We start from the raw sequence: 26,376 nt of genomic DNA, 5'->3' as shown, positions 1-26,376 counted from the left end.
AGCTGACCCTGCCTGTGAAGACTGAGGCAAAAAAGGCATTGAGTACATCAGCCTTTTCCTCATCATCTGTCACTAGGTTGCCTCCCCCATTCAGTTAGGGACCCACACTTTCCCTGACCTTCTTGTTGCTAACATACTTGTAGAAACCCTTCTTGTTGCCCTTCATGTCCCTTGCTAGTTGCAACTCCAATTGTGCTTTGGCCTTCCTGACTTCATCCCTGCATGACCGAGCAATATTCCTATACTCCTCCCAAGTTGTTTGTCCAAACTTTCACTTCTTGTAAGCTTCCTTTTTGTGTTTAAGCTCACCAAAGAGTTCTCTGCTGAGCCAAGCTTGGTCACTTGCCACACTTGCTATTCTTCTTGCACATAGGGGTGGATTGTTCCTGCACCCTCAATAAGGTTTCTTTAAAATACAACCAGCAGTCCTGGACTCCTTTCCCCCTCCAACTGGCCTCCCAGGGGATCCTTCTTATTAGTTCCCTAAGGGAGTCAAAGTCTGCTTTTCTGAAGTCCAGGGTCTGTACTTTGCTGCTCTCCTTTCTTCCTGTTGTCAGGATCCTGAACTCAATCATTTCGTGGTCACTGCTGCCCAACTTGCCATCCACACCCCTGGGCTTAGTTGGCTAAGATTGTATCTCCTGTAACCTAGTTGCATTCCCCTCCTCACCCCCATTCCTCTAATGTTAGTCCCTCACTCGGGCAATATGTATTTCCCTACCGGCTTTGTCATCATTTTTGGATTCACAATCCCAACTTGCCATCCCATCTTTTTTGGATTTGCTGCTGCCCAACTTGCCATCTACTTCTACATCCCCCATCAAGTCTTCCCTGTTTGTGAGCAGTAGATCAAGAAGAGCCTGGCCCCTAGTTGGTCTCTCTAACACTTGAACCAGGAAGTTGCCTCCAATGCTCTCCAAAAACCTTGCGTGTGCACTTCTGTAAATGGACACCTCATTTGCAGAAGCTTCATGCTTCCCCTATTTATCCCTATTTTTGGGTACTTTTTGAGAAATACATTGCATTCCAGTGAAATGTTCCTTCTAAAGCTTTGTGGGCAATTCTGAAAAACGCCTACACGATGGGTGCTTGCCAGAAAGGGGAACTCAGATTCTATGTACAAACATACCATAGTTCAGAGCCGTTCAGTTCTAGCATCTGATTCTGCCCTTTTTTGAGAAAAAAAGTCGCTCCCTCCCCTCCCTCTTGACCCAAGTTCAGATTTGTAAATTTGCCCTTCTTCCAGTATGTAGAAAGAGTGGTTACAATAGGAGAACTTAGGCCATGATGACCATGTTACCCATTATACATTGCACATGGTCTTTGAGAAAAATAAAATAGATAAGATCGTTCCACTGTGGAATATTTACATGCAAGACCAAAGCTGACTCGCCAAAGCTGTCACTGGCCTTGGCAGAATTACAGGGTCATAGTTTCACATGGATGAACTGTTCCTAAACAGTTTCACCAATTATGCTAGACAAAAACAGTCTTTTCATTAACATCCAGCTTTTGTATCTTCTAGTTCATCCTATTTGTTCCTTGAACAAATTTATTATTGACCTTATAAGTAAAATCATCCTTACAGTTTCTGAAGTACTAAGAGAATACAGATTGTCGTCCCATATTCATCATCTTTACTAGCAGTCCCTGTCTAGTCTTCAGTGGCATCATATAACTGTTAGTGTTAGTGATTTTCTTCTTACAGGAAGCTTGAGGCAGTGAGCTGCTGAATCATCATAGTTGGAGTTCTCCTGCATATCGGAAAAGTGCCACATTTACCTTGGCACTGGATCAGTGGAGAGAGTCTGTGGCCTACTCCCTTTCCCAGATTTCAAGGTCAAAAGAGACTTTTGATTCTCAAGTCTGACCTTTTTCATATCATAGGCCATTACATTTCACCCTATTACAACCCCTGTGTATTGCTGTAGCCTCTTTGACCAGAAGGCATCTAGTCTTGATTTGAAGAGATGAACAGAGAATTTACAATTCTCTTGGAACACTGAAATGATTATTAAAATATACAAATGCTTCTCTGATGTCTAGTTCCTTCTGTGCAACAAGATTTTGCTTTGTGTTTGTGACTACATCTCCTGCAAAATACTTAGTGAAAGGAAGTTAAAAAATACCATTCAGTAGAAACTTTATTACAAGAAAGATAGGAAGGAATGGTGCCCTCACTTCAAGCTACGTTGTGTTAAATTTTCTAAAGACGCAGGTTACATTTCATTGTTCACGGTTGTACCACATCTGTGGCATAAGAACTCCCAAAATATTTGTCAAGGCTTTAATTTATCTGAAGGTTGTATCTGTTTCAGTGCACTTCTTCATAATTGTGCAGCTATGTCCCTAATTACACTGCATAGGATTATAGAGCTCTTACCTTTGACCTTGCCAGTTAAAAATAACATCATCAAAGCAGCAGATAGATGAGCTGAATCTGTTCTCTTTAGAAATAATCTTACTATATTTTTTATTATGCTAACATAAAATACCATCTAATTTAGGCTATTTAATAGGAACTACGTAGCATTCCAACCAGTGAACAAATTATCTTTTCTTGCACACCAAGCCAATAGTTCAGAATGAGAAGAGCATACAAAGTAGTCTGTAGTCTTTAAAGTGAAAATGTCCCCCCTGCCTTCAAAACTTTTGATCTTATGTAGGTTTGAACGAGATTTTGACAAGAGTATAGAGAAATGTTTTGTAAAATATGTATCTTAAGGAACACATGCAAACAGTGCGACATAAAGCTGAAAGCTGTATCATTCATGATGTAGTTCATGGTGCATACTGCTAACTATATATGTTTTATCAACATTTCCATCATTGCTTCTCGATAGTTTATACTGGGCTCAAACTTGACATACAAAAATCAGCTAAGAAATAAACTTTTCAAGTTAAATAGAACTACACAGAAATAAAAATTTTAGGTGATTTTTACTCTCCTAATAAATCAATATTATTCAGGTGAAATTTTACAAAGTATTAGAGCATTAGACAAAGTATTAGACTCACTGTAGACTCTCTGCCTCTAATTTTAAAGCCACTAAGGCACATAAGTCATTTTTATAAACATTACATGCATGAATTTCTTAAGTAAAATTTGAAGAGCAGTGGCTTGATTCTAATCTCGTTTCCACTGTTCTAAAATTTGGGGTAATACTATCAAAGCCACTAAGTTTATACATGTATAATTGTGATCATAATAGTTACAGTGACTTCTTGAGAACATTTGTCACTTGAATTGAGCTACTGGAATTGCACTTATTGTGCAAGCTTATCTTGTTCCATGCTTTTGGCTTAATGAGCAGGAAAAGACAATTTCCTATTAATTGGTTTGAATCATGCATTTGCATTCATGCAAATAAAGTTAAACTGTTGAAATAAGTGAAATTACACCTAATGGAAATCAAACTTGGAACAAGAGATTTTAGTAAAATGACCATTGAGAACATTCGCCACTTTCCTTGAGCCTGTATGCTAGAATGCCTCCACATTAGGGCCAAAAGGCCCTGTCATGGTTACTGTTTATTTCAGTGTCGGTTTTCAGAGGAGCAGCAGTTGAGTACAGAGTGAATAATAGATAGTGACTTATTATAGAGTAAAAAAAAATAAGTTTTATTGACCTCAGGATTAAATATTGATCCCAGGCTTGTGTCAGTCAGCATCTATTTCCTTTCCATTAGTCAGCTCAGTGCTGATAATGAGGCTAAACAAAGTCTTGATACTCATTCAGCATCTATGTTTGTGTTTGCCAAATATTCAGTCATTATTCCATGGCTTGTATTTATTGTGTCTTGGATTACAAAGTGGTCTTCAACCCACGTACTAGCCAGGCCCAGGACTGCTTAGCTTGCAAGAGTCAGACAGAATTAGGTGCATTCAGCCTCATTTTGAGGCAGACTAATTCAAAAAGAAAAGGTTTGCATGTATGTACTGATTGGTTAATTTGGTCTCACCTGCTATGCTCTCTCTAAGTAAGCAAACATCATTTTTTGCATATATCATGACCAACCACATTACCCAACCACAAAACATGATTTTTTTTGTACGCAGCATTAACTTTTTTTTACGTTTCTAATAATATAATTGTATTCAGTGAACAAAAACACTTCCTCATTCTTATTATTTGAGTCCTTTAAATTATTTCAAGGAAATTACAATTACATAGTTTTCTGAGATTTTACAAACTGCCAAGTATAGTATTATATGTTCTTTTAACATTCTCAGCAGCTGGAGTATACTGCAGAAAGATTTCTTTTTCCTGGGGTAACATGTTTGTTGCTTTAGGTGGCTGTTCAGTTACTTTGCCTTCATGTTTCAGGGCATGTGTATGCATACACATTATTAATATTATTAACAGATTTATTGACTGATTTATTTTACCATTTGGAATAGGATTTTGATCCATCTCACAGTTTTATTCTATAGATATTCACTAAGTAGAGGGATTCCGATACGTATACAGATCTGCATACACTGCTGCAATGAACATAGAATCATAGAAAAGCAGGGGCTCAAATGGATCTCAGGCAATTATCTAGTCCAACCCCCAGCTCAGGTGTCTAAACCATCCCAGTCAAGTGTCCGGCTAACCTACTTTTAAAAACTTCAAAGAACGGAGGTTATACAACCATTCCAGGTAACCTTATTCCTTGTTCATCCACTCTTATAGTGAGAAAGTTCTTCCTTATATCCAACCTAAACTTTCCCTGCTACAGTGTGAGACCATTGCTCTCAGTCCTGTCCTCTGTGGCCACAGAGAAGTCATACTCTCTCCTCTTGATGACTTCTCTTCAGGTATATAACATAGTAAAGGTATTCCTTCTGAAAGATTTATTCTACAATGTATGGGTTATTTACCTGCTCTTTAAATAGAAACTACACTGCTCTGCTGCCACCAAGTTTCTGGATGTGTGAGGAGCCCCATGGACCAGATGACAGGGTGCTAAGGCCCAGATCAGGCCCACAGTCCAGGGGTCGAGTGCCCCTGCCCTAATCATATTAAGGGAGCTTATGCTGAGTTTGCATTGTGGCCAGGAAATTAGATGCTAAAGTAGCATGCATTAGCCAGAGAACTGAAAGAGCTCACGAGGTAAGGGTATTGAAATCCAGCTCCTGTTCTCCCTCACCTACACTCTGCCCCCACCCCTTTTTTGGTAATGATATAATATAACATCATTACCCATAACATCCAACCAATACATAAGGAACTATGAGTTGGATTAATGGACTATAAGGTGGATGCAGAACTGGCTGGATCATTGGGCTCAACAGATAGTGATCAATGACTCAGGGTTTAGTTGACAGCTGGTATCAAGAGGAATGCCCATGGGGATGGTCCTGGGAGCCGTTTTGTTCAATATCTTCATTAATGATCTGGAAGATGGAATGGATTGTACCCTGAACAAGTTCATAGATGACACCAAGCTGGGGGAAGTAGTAGGTACACTGGAGAGTAGGGCTAGGATTCAGTGACCTAGACAAATTGGAGGACTGGGCCAAAAGAAATCTCATGAGATTCAACAAAGACAAGTACAAAGTCGTGCACTTAGGATAAAAGACTCTCCCATGCACTGCTACAGGCTGGGGACTGACTGGTTAAGTGGCAGCTCTGCAGAAAAGGACCTGGGGGTGACAGTGTTCAATAAGCTGAATATGAGTCAGCAGTGTGCCCTTGTTGCCAAGAAGGCTAATAGGATATTGGGCTCCATTGGTAGGAGCATTGCCAGCAAATCAAGCTAAGTAATTATTCTCCTCTATTCTGCATGTAAGACCACATCTGGAGTACTCTGTCCAGTTTTGGGCTCCCTACTACAGAAAGGATGTGGACAAGTTGGAGGGATCCAAGTAGAGTACAGCAAAAATGGTTAGGGGCTGGGGCACATGACTTATAAGGAGGGGCTGAGGGAACTGGGCTTGTTTAGTTTAGAGAAGAGAAGACAAGACTCAGGGGGGATTTGATATCAGCCTTTAAATACCTGAAAGGGGTTCCAAGGATGGAGCAAAACTGTTCTCAGTGGTGGCAGATAACAGAACAAGGAGCAATGGTCTCAAGTTGCAGCAAGGGTTGGATATTAGGAAGGTTAGATATTAGGAAGAACTTCCTCACTAGAAGGGTGGTAAAGCCCTGGAACAGGTGAGCTAGAGAGGTGGTGGAATCTCTATCCTAGGAGGTTTTTAAGGCCTGGCTTGACAAGGCCCTGCTTGGAATGATCTAGTTGGGGATGGTGCTGCTTTGAGCGGAGGATAGGACTTGATGACCTCCTGAGGTCCCCTCCAACCCTAATTTCTATGATTCTATGAGGATATTCTCAATTTGGATCAGGTGTGTAAGGAGGCACAATTCCCCTGGTATAGCGTTCATACATGCAGAACTTCTTGCAGGTGATGATGCAGATTTTTGAGACAAAGATTTTTTGAGACTCATACTAGGGTGAATGTAATCCTATATCTGTAGGGATCTTCCTTTTTTCTATACTGTGACAAGGTCTCAGCCATCCCCTATCAGGAGCAGAGGCATACTTGTGATGTCTTGGTGGTATATAGCTGTATGCAATCCATGTGTTTTGTGCACACACATTTTCATAAGATTCCTGATTATACTCAGAAATTGGTTTGTGTTCACAGCCCTCATTATTTTTGTGCATAATTCTCGCTTGATTGCATTCCAAATAAGAGCTCTGTTTAGCTGCTAAATACTCAAGGCTAGCAGGGCTACCCGCATGTCTTTCTTCACGCATGCATAAGTCTTTTTAATTCTGAATAATGCCCCCAATTAGACTTTTCATTTGGAAAAGGGGCACTTCATACTTTATGGATTTCATCCTAATTGAAGTCAGTGGAAATACTGTCATTGACTTCAGTGGCAGGAGGATGGAGGTCTATACATTAATCTGAGTCTTTTAACTCATGGTTGATTTACTATATTCTATTAGGCATTTTGGTTACAGTATTAAGGTGAAGAATGTAGCAAAGACCATAAACCAGTAAACCCAGACATTTTCTTTCTAATAGATCACTCACCATTTCGAAAAACTTTCTCAGACTTTCATTTGTTTTCAGCCAAAATTTGATACAGTTGTTCAAAGTCCAGATGCATCCTTTTTTCTGACAGCTTTGACATATATGGTTCTGCAGTTTTAAGAGATGGAAAAAGAGAAAATGTAATGTTTCTGTTATTATGTATTTTATTACCTTATTTTGGATATCTTTAACACTACAGTGTGAAGCAACGGAAGCTTGACATTTTTCAAGGACATTTTTCTAGGTCATAAATGTGCCTTTTACTGGTCCCATTAAATTTGTATTTGATTCACTTAACTTATGGGCGTGTCCACATGAGTGTGCACATGTCTCTTGCCCCGCCTCAAACCCCTTTGAGGTGGGGCAACAGGCACGTGTGAGAACAAGAAAATGTTTCCCACACTGCACATTTGCAGCACGGGGAGAAAATCAGACCCCTGAATATCCAGGGGTCTAAAAAAATTGATGTTTAAAAAAGCAGAGCAGGCAACCAGAGGCTGGGTCCTCCACAGAGACACTTTGGTTGCCAGAGTATCTCTATGGTTGCCCCTCGCCCTGGTGCTGAAACAAGCGGCCGTCCAGGGCTCCGGTGCCATTGAGTGAGGGGTCAGGGGGACTGGAGGAGGGGGAAGGGGATCATGGGGGGGACTGCCAATGGCCCCACCCACTCATCCAGCCCCCTGACCCCTGCCAGCACCCCAAGACCCCCGACCCCTGCCCTGGCCAGCCCCTCCCCCCGCCAGCCCCCCCAAGCTCCCCAACCCCTGCCGGGGCTGGCCCTTCCCCCCGCCAGCCCCCCTGAGGCCCCTGCTGGGGCTGGCCCCATCCCCCCAAGCCCCACCATCCCTGCCCCCCCCACCCCATACTTAAAAAAACAACAAAAAACCCCAGCACTTACCGCAGTTGGAGCTGCGGTCTGGCTGACTGGGGCCCTGCCCACACAGTGCAAGGCAAGCTGACAACCCCAGTGGCCCCAGCCTGGGCCCTCCTGCCCCTCCACTGCTCTATGCTTCCCTGGGGGGCTTTGCCAGGAGGCCCTGGAGCCCTCCCCACCCACCCCTGCTTCTAAGGTAAGCAGAGGCTTTTTTTTTCTGGGTTTTTTTCTGGGTTTTTCTTAAGTGATGGTGCCTGGGGTTGTGGAGGTAGCCATGGGGGCCTGGGGGTACAAGTTGGGGGGGTGAGGCTGGGTGGGGCAGCCATTGGGGGGTCTGGGGGTGCAGGGGTGGGGCTGGGTGGGGCAGGTATTAGGGGGGCTGCAGGAACTGGTGGAGGATAGGACCAGGTAGGGCAACAATTGGGGAGCTAGGGTGGGCATGTGGGCCTTGCAGTGATAGCCCCTCTGGGGGCCATTTGGCCCCCATTGAGGGGCCATACGCCTTGTGTGGGGGCTGAACCCCCTGTTGGGGGGCTGAACCCCTTGTGTGGGGGTTGAACCCCCTGTTGGGGGGCCGTACCCCTTGTGAGAGGGCTGAACCCCCTGTTCGGGGGCCGTACCCCTTGTGGGGGGCCAAACCCCTGGGGGCATACCCCTTATGTGGGGACCATCGCCCTGTGGGAGTGCAGCAAAACATGTATTCATGAATTCATGAAACATGTATTACAGTTCACTTTATTATTATTATAAGAGACTTGCTTTAACACGGTAAGATATATCAATAAAACATTGTCCAACTGATCACTGTCTCTTTCTTGCTCTGTTTTTATAGTGGTCTTCTGTTTTACTTGTGGAGGAACATGGATTTGGGGTATTTTACAAAGTGACTTAGGCATTTGGGGACTTTTACAGAGTGGCTTTTTGGGGGGGATTTTTTTTATCAGGGATTTTTCAGTTTTCCAAGAGGGAACACCAGAATTCCTGCTAGGGAGGCCAGTGGCAGGACCCTGCCTGCTCAGAGTTGGCACCTTGGACCCATCTGGCTGTGGCTGACCTCTTGGACAAATGGGGCCAGGAGGACAAGCTTTGACAGATCAAAGCCAGCCACCACACCTGGAATATCTTCCGGGCGATAGCTGCCCAGATGGCCAGACAGGGGGCACAAATGGCAGTAGTGCCGCACAAAGGCCAACTGCAACTGCAGTCCACTGGAAGCTGGCCCAGAGGGGCAGATGCCTCTACTGGCTCTGCAGTCCCCATCTGAGTCTGGCAGGTGTGCAGCAGGTCACAGCCAAGCAGGTGCCCCCACTGCCAGACTGCTGCAGTGGGCAGAGGGTGCAGGGAACTCTCAGGGCTGCTGCAGCAGTCCAGCTGACACAAGGGGTAGTGTCCCCAGGTACCAGTTGACTGGGCCCCAGAAGCTTCTGAGAGCTAGTAGCCCTGAGCTACTTGCCAGGGCGGCTTTTTATACTGCTGGGGCCAGAACAGGGCAGCTTTTTATACTGCTAGGGACAGCACAGGTACTGGCCCCGGGCTCTAGCTCCCCCTGGCTGCAGATCCAGGAGGAGCCAAGCGGGGTTATTTTGCCCCTAGTGGCACAATTTGCTCCACAACAAAGTGCATGTCCGAGCACGTGCGCTGAAACAAAAAGCCCCGGATCAATTTTGCACCGCTTCTATTTGAGCTGCTGCAAGCTCACATGCTTGCATGTGTGGACGCGCCCTATGAATTTAAAAATATATACCGCGTAGATGTGCATGGGGTTTTATTACAACAAAACTAACAAGCTGCCTATATTCTGTTAGAACTGCACCTGTGGGCACATATACATTTTACAGAAATTACCTTTGAACAGATGGTCTTCCGGTAATCCCATTGGATTTGCACTTGCATGCACAAGAAATGCTAGTTGTAAAAGCTGGAATGTGGTCTGTAATGGTATGTGTAAAAGCAAGAGCTTTTGCCTCTTTGTGTATAATAATGAGCAGGAAAGAAGAGGTCTCCTGCAGTCTACATAATAGTGGCAAAAGCTTGCTGTATGCATTTCCTCTGTCCCATATTGGGAAGCCAGATGGAGTATGATCTGCCTGACCAAGTTTCTTTTGGGCCAAGCCAAGATAGCAACCCTGAAGAGCTACAAGGGCAGGCCCTAACAATGTCCTCCAGCTCTTTCATTACTTATCCATACGCATCTCTCTTCTGAGTTTGGACACTTCACCTGCCAACATTACATAAACCAGTTTATGTCACACTGGCCATTGAGAGGGCCCTTTGTATGGTTGCAGATGGCTGGCTAGTCCTACAAGTGTGACCCCATGAATGGCATGGAGAGAAGGTAGGTTTTAACTTCTAGTTAGATTATGATGTAATTTTGATTGACAAATACTTTCATGATCAGACTCTTGTAGGGTTATGTACTTTTATCTTTCTGTTTTTAATGTTTTTACAATAAAGGTCTAAATAGTATTTTAAAACCTATCTTTTTATTCGCCATTAAAATAAAACCAAGTAAAGGACTGATGAAAAAAATCTTAGAATTCCAAAGCAAAGATTCCCTAGAAGAGTCCTGAAACTTCATCTGTCCCTCTGGGGAGTCTTACAGTCTCCGCTCATGAATCTTTCCCTAAGCAAATATATCTGGTAACCAGTATCATAACCAAAATGACTTACAGATTTCTCAAAGACCTGATGGTACTTCTTGGTCTCTTTAAAGATAGTTCAGGAGCAATAAAGAATGCATTTCTTATTTCTTCTGCCTAAAAGCTTTGACATAAATCATCACCAAAATCACTACCATTTGCATAATATGGTTTAAAATTTTAGATTAAGAAAAATTATAAACACAAATCTTTTTGTTTTTGTTTTCCCTCAATCTAGTTTACATTAAATTAGAGAACAAAAATTGGGTACATTGTGTCATCGTCTTATGATGTAATATTAATGAGGCACTATTTTCATATTATATAATATATAAACATTACCAGGAACTCTAGAGATTCAGGTCCAGCTTCTGTTTCAGAATTTGAAGTCTAGGAAGTATAAATTATGAAAACACATACCAGGCTGTTTGGACAAAGGCATTGCCACTGAAGGATTGTTCCTGTCTGCATATTTGCAGTGCTTTATTTAATTTTAATTGAATCTCAGTTACTTGGTCCACAGCTTCTCTCAAGAGACTATGCATAAACCTGTAGATCTTGTTGTTAGGGATATTTCCTTCTTTTTAGTCTAAATTTGTTTTTGGTTACTTGATTTGAGAAAGACTTTTAGTTGGAAAGTTAGCCACCTGTTTTGCTGTCAGTAAGCACTTTCTTAATTCACACACAGTTTTATCTTCTTTTATCAGTTTTTGGTTTTCTCTCCTCTGAGTGCTTTGATTTTTTTTTTATTTCCAGAGAAGTGTACTCATTAAATCATTTGTTGATGTTTTTTATTAACTAAGGGCAGTGACATCTCACCCACTGCAGACTGTTACTTAAAAGCCTGTTCAGTTATTGTAGTTTTGTTCTAGGTTTAGCTTTGGACACATCTTTTAATCTAATCTCAGGCCCTTCTGGAGTTTAAGATCCTTACCACATTTCTATGGATTGGCATTGTATTGTAACAAACTTACAATTTTCCTCAACATTTACCATGACAGTCCTACAGGTCTATTCGTAATATTTGTGTAACATGCAGTTCAGATGCTTGGCAGTCTTAGCATTGCCTGTATGGTGGTTGGGCTTTGGATACCCTTTTAATTAAGATACTTGGTGTTTAAACACAGTAGGACATGGTTTGGTAATACTATATAATTAAATGGTTATGGCTGCTGAAATGTGTAATTAGGATTTTTGACGATTCATTCTGTATCTCTGCCCTGTGGTAAACAAGAACAAAGCTAAAGTGAAAATGCTGGCTGGGTTACATAAATAAGTGAGAGATGATGATCCAACTGAATAATGTTCAAGCTTTCCTTTAAATGAAAGGGTTTCTGTATATTCTGTATAACAGAAGATTGCTTAGGCTCAAAGCTTTCCAGAGAAAATAACTCTAGCCCTTTGAGATGCTTTATTATGTCAGATGTAGAATAATGGATTCACAGAAATGGACCGCAGTTATTAACAGTCTAGGCCTTGCAAGGAGAACTTTCTCTACCCATGATGTGTGCAGGACTTAGGTTTCAAATCTGTGGTTGGGAAGTGAGGCCAGAAGTGAGGCTCCCAGATCCCATCAAATTCCCTACATTCTAATATTGTGAAACTCAAAATGAAATCACATGACTTGGCAATAGTTATCTTTCAGAAATAGCTTAGCTTACCTAGACCTTAACACATATAAAAGTGATTTTAATTTTTTTCACCATCTAATTTCCTGCAAAGTCATCAGCACTATAACAGGGAAGTCAGATTTTCGAGATTCTGAATTAATCTGTATCTGTGAGATAGTTTGAGGTTAGCTTGTTTATTTTTTAAAGAGAAAGAAGTTGTCCTGCTGTATTTACTTGACATCTAAAATATCTCATTATCTTGCTGCCATCTTTCATGATTTTCCACCTAGCATTGGAAAACTGGCATTCATTAGGTGATGTTATATCCACTGCTGCACTTTACATTTGAGCCATTTAATTGCTTTCTTGTAAACAACTAGAAACCCTTAGAAAATAAAACTATTTTGCATTAGCCTGCAATTAACCAAATAAACAGCAATGAGACTAATAATTTGCAGATAGAAGTACTGAATATGTGTGCATTACTCCCCATTCAAATATCCACAGACCAACCAATATACTTTGACAATACTAGCCCAGGTGGGGTTGCTGGTGCTGCTACCTGATATTAAGGGAGACAGATCTGACAGTGATTTGGGAAAAGACTGGCAGTATGTAGGCAAAGATAATGGAACAAGGAGCCAGTGAGGGTGGAAACCTGTGCTGAAATCCATGCTTGAGTGGGCAGAAGAGATCTCCAGATGCAAGAGTACACTCCCCACTAAAGCCTGGAATGGAAATCACCATTCTCCTACTGAGATAAAGAAATCTAAAAAGCCCACTGGCAAAATGTGCATCTTGTTGCCTTAGTCCTATCTATGCATAAATTAGGAGTCCTATGGCAAAAAATAATTTGTGGTCATATCATTTTAAAATGTTTCATAATGCATATGCATAACAGGAGGCAAATTAAGGTTGGACAGGCAACCTTAATTCTGGCATTTCCTAACTTGAATGTTCTACCCTGTAACCTTAATAGTGTCTTTTGACTTGACTTTTTGTGAGAGTTATATAAAAACTGAAGGGCCAGATTCTATAAAAAATTATCTCACTGTGTTGTGCTTTATTCCATGAGTACTGAAATCAGCACAATGAATCATGTAGTAAAGAACTGCTTAGCTTAAATAATGTTAGCAAAATCTGGCCCTAAATTAGGGTATTTAATACCCTAGCTCACAGATGGTCACAGGTGGCATGGACAGCCTCTGTGTGTGGCACATGGGAGATTCGGGAGGGGACAGGAACCACAATGGCAGATAGGGCAGAGAGCAGAGCAGCAGATCAGGCAAGAAGCCCAGGGCAGAAAGCTGACCAGCATATCAGACAGGGAAAGGTGATTTGAGTAGCTCTTGGGAGACTGTAGAGCTCATTTGTGGCACACCTGCCAGAAAGGTTGGCCCCATTTTTCTACCCTGTGGGTCTCATGGTATTATTGCTGGGCAACTTCAATCCCAACTGTAGATTTTATAATGCAGGATCAACTCTTAAATATAAAAGAACATATATATCTGAAAAAAAATCAGCCTGATTTTTGTAACATATAAACTTTAGAAAAATAAATCAGCCATTTATTTTAATGTTTTACAGACTTCTTGCTTTCTGTGGTATGGTAGTTTTTGGAATTTATCATAATCATAGGTTTTGCTATTTATAACCAAACCATTCACATGGGATTACAGGAATTCTTACCATGAATTAGTAGGTAAATAATCTGTAAAGACCACATGAAAAAGAAGTTGCAAATTGCAATTCAAACTTTGTGGTTTGCTGGATTAAAAATCTCCAATCTTTATGGATGTTTATCTCTGGATGAACTCTGAACATGCTAATGTAAAATGCTGATTTTATTTCCATAATAACTTCAGCAGCTTCAGTTATTATTTACTGGGATCCCAGTTTTCATGTCTGAACACCTAATCTTGTCCTTTTGATGTTGAAGTCAATGCTCAGGCAGCCAGGTGCTCGCTTTAGGTGCCTTGTGTGTCAATTCAAGCACCCAAATACATGTCTGAGGCTGAGGACAGACATTCAAAAACCCTGAGCTTGAATTGTGCTGAGCTGAGGGGTGTGTGGCCAGGCTCCAGCAGGACACTCTGATTAGGGAGGCATCCCCCTCTCCCCTTTGTTGATAACAGAGCATTTATCAGCTCTGTTATCCACATTTAGCACCTGTAACAGGGGGACTTTCTCGGGGCCGATTTCACCATGACCCACCCACCTGTTTCTGGGCCAACCACCCGCCTTCTCGTCTGCCATGCCTTGTTGGTAATTAATTAATAGAGGTTACTAAGCAGGAGGCTGCCCATTTCCTGCCCTGATGCTAGGGGGCGCTATCTGAGGCTCCATTCCTCCCCTACACTGCAGCCCAAGCCTCGCAGATGGCATCCAGATGTTATTATAATCACCAGCCCCCACACTGGGCCCCAGAATCCTTCTAATTCAACCCCGCCTGGATTCCTCTCCTCAGGTGGTCTATTCCACCTTCATACCAGGCAGCATAGCTCCCTGAACTGCTTCCCCTTTGGGTGTGGTCCCCCCGGGACCTTTGGCTCCTCTAGCCCTGGCCTACCTCCAGGCCAGTCAGAACCCTGGACACACAGCTCTTGGGCATTCCTTGCAGTGGGCCCCTGACCCTTTGACTCTTCTAGTCCTGGCCCCAGCGTTGACCAGTCAGGAGAAGTTCAGACAGGCCTGAGTCTATGGCCTTTTCTTGCTCTCTGGGGGGTCCACCCTCCAGACCCTCCAACAAGGGGTAACCCACCCAGTTGTGGGGGCTAGGGGTCAAGGCGCCCCGACTCACCTTTCACCGGGGTGGTAACTGGCCTGGCATTTCCTGGGGGCTCCCGCACCACTGGGAGCCCCACCAGGCCACCCACTCCCGGCAGGGTGCAGTTTTAGGTCATGCCCAGGACTAGGAGCCTCCTGACCATCCCCTACAGCTACTCTCTTACCTCCAGATGATACCAGCAGTTCTGTGGCCAGGCAATGTTGTTGCCTTGCCTCTAGCAGCAGAACTGCCCTGTTTATATGGGCAGCCCCAGATCCAAAATGGCTGCCCACATCAGGCTCCTGGCAGCTGCCAGCTCCAGACCCTTAAAGTGGCAGGCACAACCAGTGCCCTGCCACAGCACCCCATCAGAAAATAAAGCCTCTCTCATTAGTTCAAGCTCTTCTTAAACAGCTTTTTCCAAGGAAGAAATGGAGGGACATTACCAGCTGACCTGTTGATTAGCTCCAAAAAGCCCTAAGCAGACACTGCCTTGTCTGCCTTTGTCCTGTCTGCCTTACACAGACACCTTTTAGCATTAGCTAGCGTACCACATGCTGGCTACAGTCCATGCCCTAGGAGAGAGGAGGCGGGGGGATCCCTGGTTGAGCAGTGAACAGTGCGGGGGGTGGGAGGACAGTGGGGACAGGGGAAGCCAAGAAGACGCTGCTGTGCCTGCAAGTCTCTGCCAGAGCTCCAGCAAGGGAGCAGAGGGGAGGGGCCAGCTCAGCTCTCTGGAACAGAGAGGCCAGCCCAGCCCAGAGAGCATGCCAGGATGCTGGGGACTCTGGTTTAACTAAGACCAGGAAATAACTACATTTAAGCCTCCGAGTCTGAAATTGCCTCTTTTTGCCACACACATATATATAGTGTTTAATATTATTAATATAACAGTATTATTATAATTGATTAACAACAATCTATCAGTTTTTAACATTAAAGCATTGTGATTTTGTTTGTCAAGTGCAAAACTGATTCATAGTTCCATAGTTTCATAGTTAGTAGGGTTGGAAGGGACCTGAGCAGATCATCAAGTCCAACCCACTGCCACAGGCAGGAAAGAATGCAGGTGTCAAATGACCCCAGCAAGGTGTCTATCTAGGCTCCTCTTAAAGACCCCCAGGGTAGGAGCGAGGACCACTTCCCTTGGAAGTTAGTTCCAGATCCTAGCCGCTCTGACTGTGAAGTAGTGCCTCCTGATATCCAGCCTGAATCTGCTCTCTGTCAGCTTATGGCCGTTGTTCCTTGTTACTCCTGGTAGTGCTCAGGCGAATAGGGACTCTCCCATTGCCTGCTGGTCTCTCTTGGCCAGTTTATAGATGGCCATCAGATCCCCTCTCAGCCTCCTCTTGTGGAGGCTGAACAGGTTCAGATCCCGTAACCTATCCTCATAGGACCTGCCCTGCTGCCCCCTGATCGTGCGAGTGGCCCTCCTCTGGACCCTCTCAATGTTGTCCACATCCCTCCTGAAGTGCAACGCCCAGAACTGGATGCAGTACTCCAACTGCAGCCTGACCAATGTCGCATAAACAGGGAGGATCACCTCCTTGGACCTGCTTGTGATGCATCTGTAGATGAATGACAAGGTGCGGTTAGTCTTTCTGACTGCATCTCCGCATTGGCGGCCCATGTTCATCTTTGAGTCAATAATGACTCCAAGATCCTTTTCTGCCTCTGTGCTGACTAGAAGGGAGTTCCCCAGCCTGTAGGTGTGCTGCTGGTTCCTCCTCCCCAGGTGCAGTACCTTGCACTTGTCAGTATTAAATCCCATCCTTTTCTTGTCCACTCACCCCTGTAACCTGTCCAGATCTGATTGCAGCTTGTCCCTCCCCTCTAGCGTGCCCACTTCTCCCCACATCTTAGTGTCGTCTGCGAATTTGAACAAGGTGCTATTCACCCCCTCATCCAAGTCGCTGATGAAGATGTTGAACAGCACAGGCCCAAGGCCCAAGCCCTGAGAACCCCACTGCTCACTTCCTTCCAGGTCAAAAAAGACCCATCCACCACCACTCCCGGAGTACGGCCCTCCAGCCAATTTGTGACCCATCTGACCATGTAGAGATCGACACCACAGTCACCTAATTTTTTAATGAGAATGGGGTGAGAGACAGTGTTGAAGGCTTTTCTAAAGTCCAGAAAGACTACCTCCACTGCAACGCTTGCGTCTAAGGATTTAGTGACCTGATCATAGAAGACCATCCGGTTGGTCTGACAAGACCTGCTTCTGATGAACCCATGTTGGTTGCCCCTAAGCATACACTCCCTTGCTGGTCCCCCGCAGATGTGCTCCTGGATAATTTTCTCAAAGAGCTTCCCCAGGACCGAGGTAAGACTAACAGGCCTATAGTTTCCTGGTCCTCCCTTCTTCCTCTTCTGAAACTGGGGGCCGCATTGGCCCTTTTTCAGTCCTCTGGTATCTCGCTAGAGCACCACGAGTGCTCATAAAGCTGTGCCACGGGACCCGCAATGACCTCAGCTAATTCTCTCAGCACTCTGGGGTGGAGATCATCAGGACCTGCTGATTTGGATGCGTCCAGTCCCACCAGGAGGATCATTGTCACCCAGGTGATCGAGCACCTGCTGTCCCCTCACCAGGTCGTCACCTGTGGCCAGGACCAGGTCTAACAAGGCATTTCCCCTGGTGTGACTGTGCACCTCCTGGGTTAGGTGGAGGCCCTGTAACATGGCTAGGAACCTACGTGAGCAGTCAGACCTGGCTGACTGCTCTTCCCAGCAGATGTCCGGATAGTTTAGGTCCCCCATGATGACCACATCCTTTGACCTAACTGCCTCTGCGAGCTGACCTGAGAATTCCCGGTCAAGTTCTTCCCCCTGGTTGGGTGGTCTGTAGTAGACCCCACCATTAAGTCCCTTTCCCCCCGACCCCCTTGTAATCTGACCCAGAGCACTTCAGTCTGCCTCTCCTCTGACCCAGTGCTGCTTGTTGAGGATGTGAATTGCTCTTTGACGTAGAGCACCACACTTCCACCTTTCCTCCTTATTCTATCCCTCCTGTAAAGCCTATAGCCCTTGATGTTCACCACCCAGTCATGCGTTGGATCCCAACACGTTTTGGTGATCCCCACTATGCCTGGGTTTGTGTTAGCTATCAGAAGGGCAAGTTCCTCCTGCTTGTTCCCCATTCTCAAACTTCAGTTCTCTAGTTTAGGTAGATAGCTTTAGTTATTTGCCTAAAGTTACACAGTGGCAGCTGATGAGATTTTCACAAGTACTTAGATATCTCTCTCTCATTATATCTGGAAATTAAACATCAAGGCATTTTGAAAAATACCACCAGCTCCCTGTTTGCAATTTTATATAACCAAATATTTCAAAATTTAGTCTTGGTCTACTTATTCTATGGAAATCACTTGTCCTATTCAGCCTAAAAAATTAGACTACTAATTCAGGTGTCCAAGTATGGATTTTGGTGCACAATTCTAGACAACTGAATTTGATAATGTTAGCAACAGCTACTATATAATTTTGGCCCTGTAAACTAGGTTTGAAGCCTTCCTTTGAACTTCAAGAGATGCTGTCTCTCTAAAGTGAATCAAACTGGAAAGGCAAAAGACAAGGCAGAGTAGCACTTTAGAGTATGTGTACATGTTACACTTAGATTGACCTAACTAGGTCAGCCTAAGTGCTGAACTGCATATATGTTCATGGAGTTTAGATTGGGCAAAAATGGCCAACCAATCTGAGTTAGTTTACCCACACCGCAGACCTTACACTTAGATTGACCTAACTAGGGTTCACTTAGAAGGTGAACTACAGCTAACCCACACCTGATCTAACCCAAATGTGTGTACACATTCAAAGCACAGCCCTGGGGCTGAGACAGCCCACCTGCCTTCCTCAGTCCTAGGGATGTGCTTTTTCAACCCTTCCCCCTCCCCCCTCCAACTGGGTTATCTTTAGCCTTTCAATCCCTCACCTCTGGCTGATGCCTCCCCTGCAGACTCACCAACCTCCGTTGGGCCTGCATACCTCCCTCCCCTCCCCCACAGGCTTGCTAGCCTCCCCCCCGCCCACCCCCTAATCCTGCCAAACCTACCCCTGGACCTGCCAACCACCCACCACAGACCCACTAACCCCCTGATCCCACCCTGACTTACTTAGATCTGGCCGCTGGCACCAGCAAATATCTGCACATTCAGGGCTCAATATATAATCATGCAGCGTGATTGTAGATTGAGTCCTGGGAACATCTGCACATGGCCTTAGAGACTAACTGGTTCACAGAGCCTCTTCCCTGCCTTCTGCGTGACTTCAGACTAATATGGAAATCTCTGTTCATACTGGAAAGGGACTCTTCTAACTAGTATACATATCTGGCTTACTGCATTTCATTTCTTTTAAGATTTCAATTATCGTAACACACCTTTGTTGTTGTTGTTGTTGTTGTTCTGGTGATGCAGGGAACCTTGTGGCTTTGCAACAACTAACTTTTATGAGACTACCTAAGATCCTGAAGCAAGGACCAAGAAAAAAGCTCAAAAGAAAATATTTCAAGGGAATTATTCAAGCTGTTAGGCTCAGGCTTTCTAAGGCACAGTTCTTGAAACTGCATACATTTGAGGAGTCTAGCATCTGATAAGGTATCTACTCAATGGCAAAGGGCAAAAGCATATAGCCTCTTCAGTGAAAAACCTGCTTATCTGCAGCACGAAAGAAACCTGCAGATGGATACCCCCTGCATGAGAACAAAGTCCCTAGTCATTGGAATGTAAGACTAGAAAAAACAAATACTACAAAGAACAGTAACAGGGGGAGATTTCTTGCATATTTTTTTGTGACCATCTTGGTTCACAGAGAAGGGGGTCCCCAAAACATGCGAGCCAGCAGGGTCCCTTTGTACTGAGTAGCTATCTGTTTGCCCAGATGTCTTCCCAACCGTGAGACAGAAAAAACAGAGCTCTTATAAAAATAAGTTGGGGAAAAGAAAAGTGTGTCAAGTGAAACAAGGCACATTGTGTCCCATCTGATATTTATTAAATGTTGATCAAGTCAGCAATGAGAAATGCACATCATCCGGAAGTGACCTTGACTCTCTGGGATTTGAAGTTAGTGACAAATGTCTGGGAGCAGCAGATCAACATTAAAACCATGTGTACAGAATGCATAGTGGAGTATGCTGTGCTATGAAGAACAATAACAAATAAAGGAACCTGGGCTAAGCCCAGTTTTGTGGTGCTTACATCTGTTCTGTTACTGGAACTGATGCAGAGTATTTTCCTGTGGAGTTAATTAAAGTTCTCCAAATAGGTTGTGATATACCTAATAGGATAACACCGATCAAGAGAATCTTACAGTCTTTATACTCGGACCTCAGTCAGGCAAAAATGCTAGTGAAAGTTTTGTCTAATTAAAGACCAAATACAGAGTTTTTTTAGTATGTGAATTTGTTCTTTCAAGGAAAAGGTTTCTGGTGGTACCTAGTTTATGCTGAGCCGCAGTGTTTTACAAATTCTGGATCCACATTGCCTCATCTTCTGATAGATTTATGTGGTCGTGTTTCCATTCCCTATCTAATTGGGATTTTAGTAAAGTGAACTTGAACTGTTCAGCCTTCCAGAGAAATATTATATTAATATCTATTCACTCACCCAGGACGTGTCCAGGCTTCCAACATTTTTGGTCATCTTCTGCATTTAATTAGTTGGTACGAAAGCCAGCCAGAATCAGGAACTAATACAGGTGTTCCTAACCTATCATAAAATCCACAGCACAGAAGGGGTTAAAGTGATACAGCTGTAATACATTGTCAATCCAAATTCTCAGCTGTGCCCACTTCTAAGGGAATAAACATTGTTACAGCTCCCTGAATTCTTTATCCCAGCCCTGGCCCTAGTACAGATAAATCAATTTAGGGTATTTGAGACTACAAGTATGATGCAATTTTAAGCTGGCATGCACAGAGAGCCAGCATGCAGTATAACCAAGGGCTCAAATGTATATTACTCAATAAAATCATATTAGTTTTTTTGGCTGCTTTCATATATATTGTATATTATTAGTACTGACAGCACTGAATTGCTGAAAAAAATAAAAAAGGGTCTGTCTCAAGTTGGGATGTTATTTTATGAAACCCATTGAAAGTAAAAATTTCCACAAAGCCAACATGTTTTTTATTGATGTGGAGAAGGGTACAAAAGACAGGAAATAAGCGGTTTGCAAAATATTGATGTATATATACAGTGCTAAATGATGAATTGTATTACATTCAGGGAGGATTGCAGCTCTTTATATGGCCCAGAAAATCAAATTAAGTTCAGTGACAAAAAGAAAATAACAATGTGGACATGAGCAACTTTAATATAGGGTTTTAATACGGATGAAGCATCTCAGTATAAGGTGCTATCAGACATATATTTCTGCCTCTTCTTATGTTTTGTATATCTGAATCTATTAGCCTTTCTAATTACAGACTTGTTACTCCTTCCACTGATTCCACTGATTCCAATAGGAACACAATCCTGCTTTCTGTTACCTGTACTGTGGAACGATGAAGCTGACTGTGGTGTTCTGAGTACCTTGAACTTGAATGAATTTCAGTGGATGGTGAGGTGTTTGGAAAATTATAAAATGGGGTCCTAAATTATAAACCCTTCCAAGGAGGAGCCTGTTATTTCAAGCTCATCTCAAAGAGCATTTTTACATGTGCTCCAGGAGTGGAGGAGAGGGGAGGGCGCTTTAATGAAAGCACCTGGAACATCTCATGTGTTAGCATCCCTGCAAATGGTGGTGGGGGTGCTTTAACTAAAGCTTATTTGATGAGCTTTAGATAAAGCGCCACTGCCACCATGTTGAAGTGAGGGAACGCTGACACATGAGACACAGAGGCTGGCTGGAGTGCAGTTATTACCATGCTCCAGCAGATCGAGTCTGCTCTGACGCACTATAATTACAGTGCATCAGAGCAGCCTCCTGGCTCATGTATAGGCACCTAAAAGCACCACTGAGCCCATTTTGAGCCCTCTGCCACATGGTTAGAAGCAGCAGAAAAGTTCAAAATATCTATGGTCACTCTTAAAAAACTACTAAATCAGCTCAAACTGCCCCCTAGGTAGCTTTGGAAAACTAAGCACACACTTTTTGTGTGCCTAGATCATTCAGAGTTCCCCTTCTTGCCACTCTAAGATTGTGGACAAGCAGGAAAGAGAAGCCATGTACATTAGCACTCAAGCTCTGCTCTGCTTGATAATGAGCTCTTTTTGCCTCTCCAAATCTGTCTGAGAGCCCACCATAGTTTCACACCCATATTGATGTGGCAAAAAAGGAAGGGATGGGTGAATAGCCCACTTAAAAAGGACTTACAGCTTATACCAGTGATTCTCAACCAGGATACTGCAACACCTTCTGGTGCCTTGAGATCCTTTCAGAATGCCACAGAATGTGATGCAATGCTATCCCTGTCAGGTTTGAAAACATGATTCACAAGATAAACCCAATGGCTGCTTGCAAATGTAAAAAAATAAAATAAAAAGTAATAAAAAAGCAGTGCATTACTGCAACCCGGCTCCTCAGTGTCTATAGATCGGGCACTTCAGCGGGGCTTTTTGGCGCTTTTAGCAAACGGTGATTCAATCAGCTATTAAATAAAAGCACCAAAAAAATGAAAATCCCTCTTTAAAGCACTTTAGGTTTAAGAAAATCACTAGAAACTGTTAATTGGCTTGGTTTAATTTGCTGTTTCTGTCAGTAAACGTAGCTGAAGCTGCCTGTGCATTTCTCTGAAGGACTGTACGGTGTAGAACAGGTGTAGGCAACCCCCGGCACGGGTGCCAGAGCATGGCACGCAAAGGCATTTTGCTTGGCACACATGCCTCGGTGCAGATGGCAAGGGAGGAGCCAGGGCTTCACTAACACAACAACAACTGAGCCCCTTGCAGCTCCCCTACCGTCTGCCCCAGAATGCCAACATCTAACAAGTCGAGGTTGCAGGTGTTTTTGGCACTCTGCCCAAAAACATTGCTGACCCCTTATGTAAAAGGTCACAAGTTGGAGGAAAGTAAAGTCAGCTGGGTGAATCCTCACAGGCAATATAATTTATTCATAAAGAGTTACCAAGCAAGTTTCATTAGATAGGTAATTTGGTGCGTACAATTTATTAAAGCTTAAAGCTCTCTCGTGCACAATTATTTTAAGATACTGTGTTGCCATAGCGATGAGCTACGCTGATGTAGCTCATCACTATGGCAATGTAGCTTCAGCATCACAGTTTGTGCCCACTGATGCTACATCACCATAGCGACAAGCTACAGCAATGTAACATCTCATGTAGACACCTACAGAGAGCTATATTCATTACCCTTGAATTACTCTCATCAGAGTGAGGGATGAATCTTGCTCATTCATTCCAAAATGGTCTTTATATTTTTGTGCTTTTATGTTTGTGATCCTCTTGCATTTTGTAGTAGTCTACGCAAAGTTTGCAGAGCTTAAAAGCTACTCCCTGTGTTTGTTTACAAATGAATGACTACTGGGGCCCAAAATGGGTTGGTATTGGTATGTTTTCTAAAAAACACAGCTAGTAAAGTTTTGTCTTCTCTGATAAACTAGAGGCTTCTTTTTTGATGTTTTGGGGTTTTTTGGGCTTGTCTTTAGAGAGATTTACCAGCATGGCTATACTGGTATAATTAAATAAGTTATAACTTCCTGGGTAGACACTCTTATTCCAAAATAAGAATGTTCTGTTCTTGTTCTGCTTCTAAACACACGGACTATTATGGTAGAGCAGCTAATGCTGAACAGAGCTTTGCTCCCCTGGTAAATTGTTCATGTGCCCATTTCCCAACTGAAGAGAGAGAATTTTATTCTGATATAACTGTATCAGAAGAGTTATGTTCAGAAAGTCTCCATGTAAACAAGCCATAAATCTCATGAACCTTATTCTACTCAGTGCCAACACAATGGCTAATATTTCCCTTGTAAGTGTGTGTAAAGTAAAATTCTCCTTTTAGACATTTATAATAGTCAAGTTTTGTATTCTGCCTCTGCTTGAGTGAGTATCATCAACTCCCAACAGCGTAGGCAAGCTGACTCAGAGGGAATATTTCCATAAATATTTTGCTGCTTATGTGTACCTTATTCTCATGAGCATATTCTGTTAATAAAACTGAGTTTTGGAAGCTACATTGTGTTTTCCAGTTAAGTTGCATCTAGTTATCTTTGAAAACTTAAATTGAGCATATCACTGAAGCGAGAATGTAAAAAATTACCGTGTATTAATTAGCTTGTCCAGGACAGACATATGTTAACAGTTATAATCTGTTTATGTAAATGTCATTCTTTGGTCATTTACAGAGATGTAGACAAAGAAGCCAGAAGATAAAAGCTGAAAATTGTTCTTTGCCTCTGTTCTAAAATTCCATCTTCTTTTACAGGCATTCAGGAGGGGACTCAATGTACCAAATGTAAAAATAATTGGGCGCTGAAGTTTTCCATCATATTACTATATATTTTGTGTGCCCTGCTAACAATAACAGTGGCTATTCTGGGATACAAAGGTATGTACCATATCTAACTCAGCATTTCACTTTCAAACAGGGACCCAACAAAATCTGTGCATGCTAGAAAGAGATTAAGGGACTGTATTCTATTATCCCCTGTGGGTTCATTACAGTGTAAAATCTCTCTGCCAGCATGGCTTTATTGCATGCTTGGCATCATTTGTACTAGAAAAATCTAAAGTCTCTCTTTTAAACAATTTTAAAATTTTGAATTAGGTTATAAAATTGATTAAGAGAGATTTTTTTAAAGGAATAGAATTATATTATGGGGTGTCAATATGTAAGGGTATTAATTGGGAGACCTAATGAGCCATACAAATCCTCTAGCCTCACAAAGAAAGTCGTTACCTGTAGACTCACATGTCTGCTTGGAACAGTATCGATTTCATTGGGCTATGTGTGGGTACTGGGGTCTGCCCATACAGAACATCTGATGTGCTGGGAGGGCCAGGACCCTCATGAATCATTGGGAAAATAGGGCAGGAAGGGACTTCCAGAGGTTATCTAGTCCAACCCCCTGCTTGAGGCAGGATCATCCCTATGCAAGCCATCCAATATAAATCCATTGCCTAACCTATTTGCAAGATGATGTGACCAACTCTGACACAACCACAAGACATAGCTCCCTGATCTGCCACAGGTAAAGCAGAGTGACCATGATTGCCAGTGCCCTGCTGCTACAAAGGCTGTTAAACTATGCTTGAGAAATATGCAAGAAAGAGGGTCATAGCTCCCACTGCAGAAGAGACCTCTCACAGTCTGTACTACTCTGACCATGGGATAAAATTCCTTCCTGACCCCAAATATAGTAATCAGTCTGATCCTGAGCAGAGAAGTAAGACCCTTTAGCTAAGAACTTCTGGGTTTAAGTCCCAGGAGACACACTGGCACACCCCAGTCAAAATCCCCAGCCTTTGCTGCAGCTAACACCCAATGCTTCTGAGGAAGGCTTAAAAAAACTATAGTGAGACGCATAGTAGGAGCCCAGATGTATTATTGTTTGAATGATTTGGAAGAGGGGCTGAAGGGTGAGGTGCCAACATTGAATTACATACAGTTATTTTGACTGGCCAGGCCTTATGTTAATTTTAAAATCTGTGAGGAAATTCCAAAGAATTTAACAATGAGAACTTAGACAACATGATGACAGAGGAAATTCCATGTAAATGCGAACAAGAAAATGTGTATTGGAAGGAATGGCTTGAACTTCTCATGTCCATTGATGATTTTAATTTAGCAGTAGTCATTCTAGCATTGTAGTCAACAGATCAGTTCAGATACTGGCTCATACTGCAGTACCAATCACAATAATCAAACAAGATACTAGTCTGCTTAAGAAATGAATACTGAATTTTTTATATTGGGACTGCGGGAATGTTTACAATAGTGATTCTCAACTAGGCTTCTGTGAAATCCTCTTAAGGGTGTTAAGAGGTGCTGTGGGTGTGTGCTAACAGTGCAGTATTAATACTATTAGGTATGCTAACACCTCTCACAATTCACATGATAAACCCAAGCTTTCAAATAAGTCACAGTGTTAAAAACATTCTGACCTGCTGTGGTCTTTCTGGGAGTGTCTACACGTGCTATTAATATGCAGCAATAAACTCCAGTGCATATTGTGCCAGAGTTTATTGCTCCCTGGCATACTGTTTGAATGTGCACCCAAGACCACAGTATGTTGAGCTGAGTTGGAGCAGCCCTGGCTAGCAGCGGGCTCAGGGAGTCAGCCTGCTGGGGCTACTCCAACCTGCTCAATGTGCTGCAGAGGGTCTGGCTGGGGCATACAGGTACTCCAGTATGGGGCTAGCTGGCAAAGCAGCCCTTTCCCTGAAGCACCCTCATGCCAGCCTGGTGTGTTGCTCTATATGGAAAAAAATTGCACAGCAAGATAGTACTTGTATTTACAAGTAGTAACCTATGGCAGAATTAACTATTTTCC

The 26,376-nt window shown here is 43.2% G+C and overlaps 1 protein-coding gene across 1 annotated transcript in view; it reads left to right on the top strand.

The window, feature by feature from the left end:
• The window catches only part of COLEC12 (collectin subfamily member 12), a 190,772-nt gene that overhangs the window by 123,655 nt on the left and 40,741 nt on the right, over positions 1-26,376 (top strand). Inside the window, exon 3 of the mRNA XM_019490516.2 lies at positions 24,309-24,431. Coding sequence (XP_019346061.1) covers positions 24,309-24,431 — 123 coding nt within the window. The remainder of the gene's footprint in view (positions 1-24,308; positions 24,432-26,376) is intronic.

Source organism: Alligator mississippiensis, chromosome 3 (assembly GCF_030867095.1).
Source record: "Alligator mississippiensis isolate rAllMis1 chromosome 3, rAllMis1, whole genome shotgun sequence".
NCBI classification, from domain to species: domain Eukaryota; kingdom Metazoa; phylum Chordata; order Crocodylia; family Alligatoridae; genus Alligator; species Alligator mississippiensis.
Note: the sequence above shows the minus strand (reverse complement) of the source record. Positions and strands in the feature narration are given on the sequence as shown.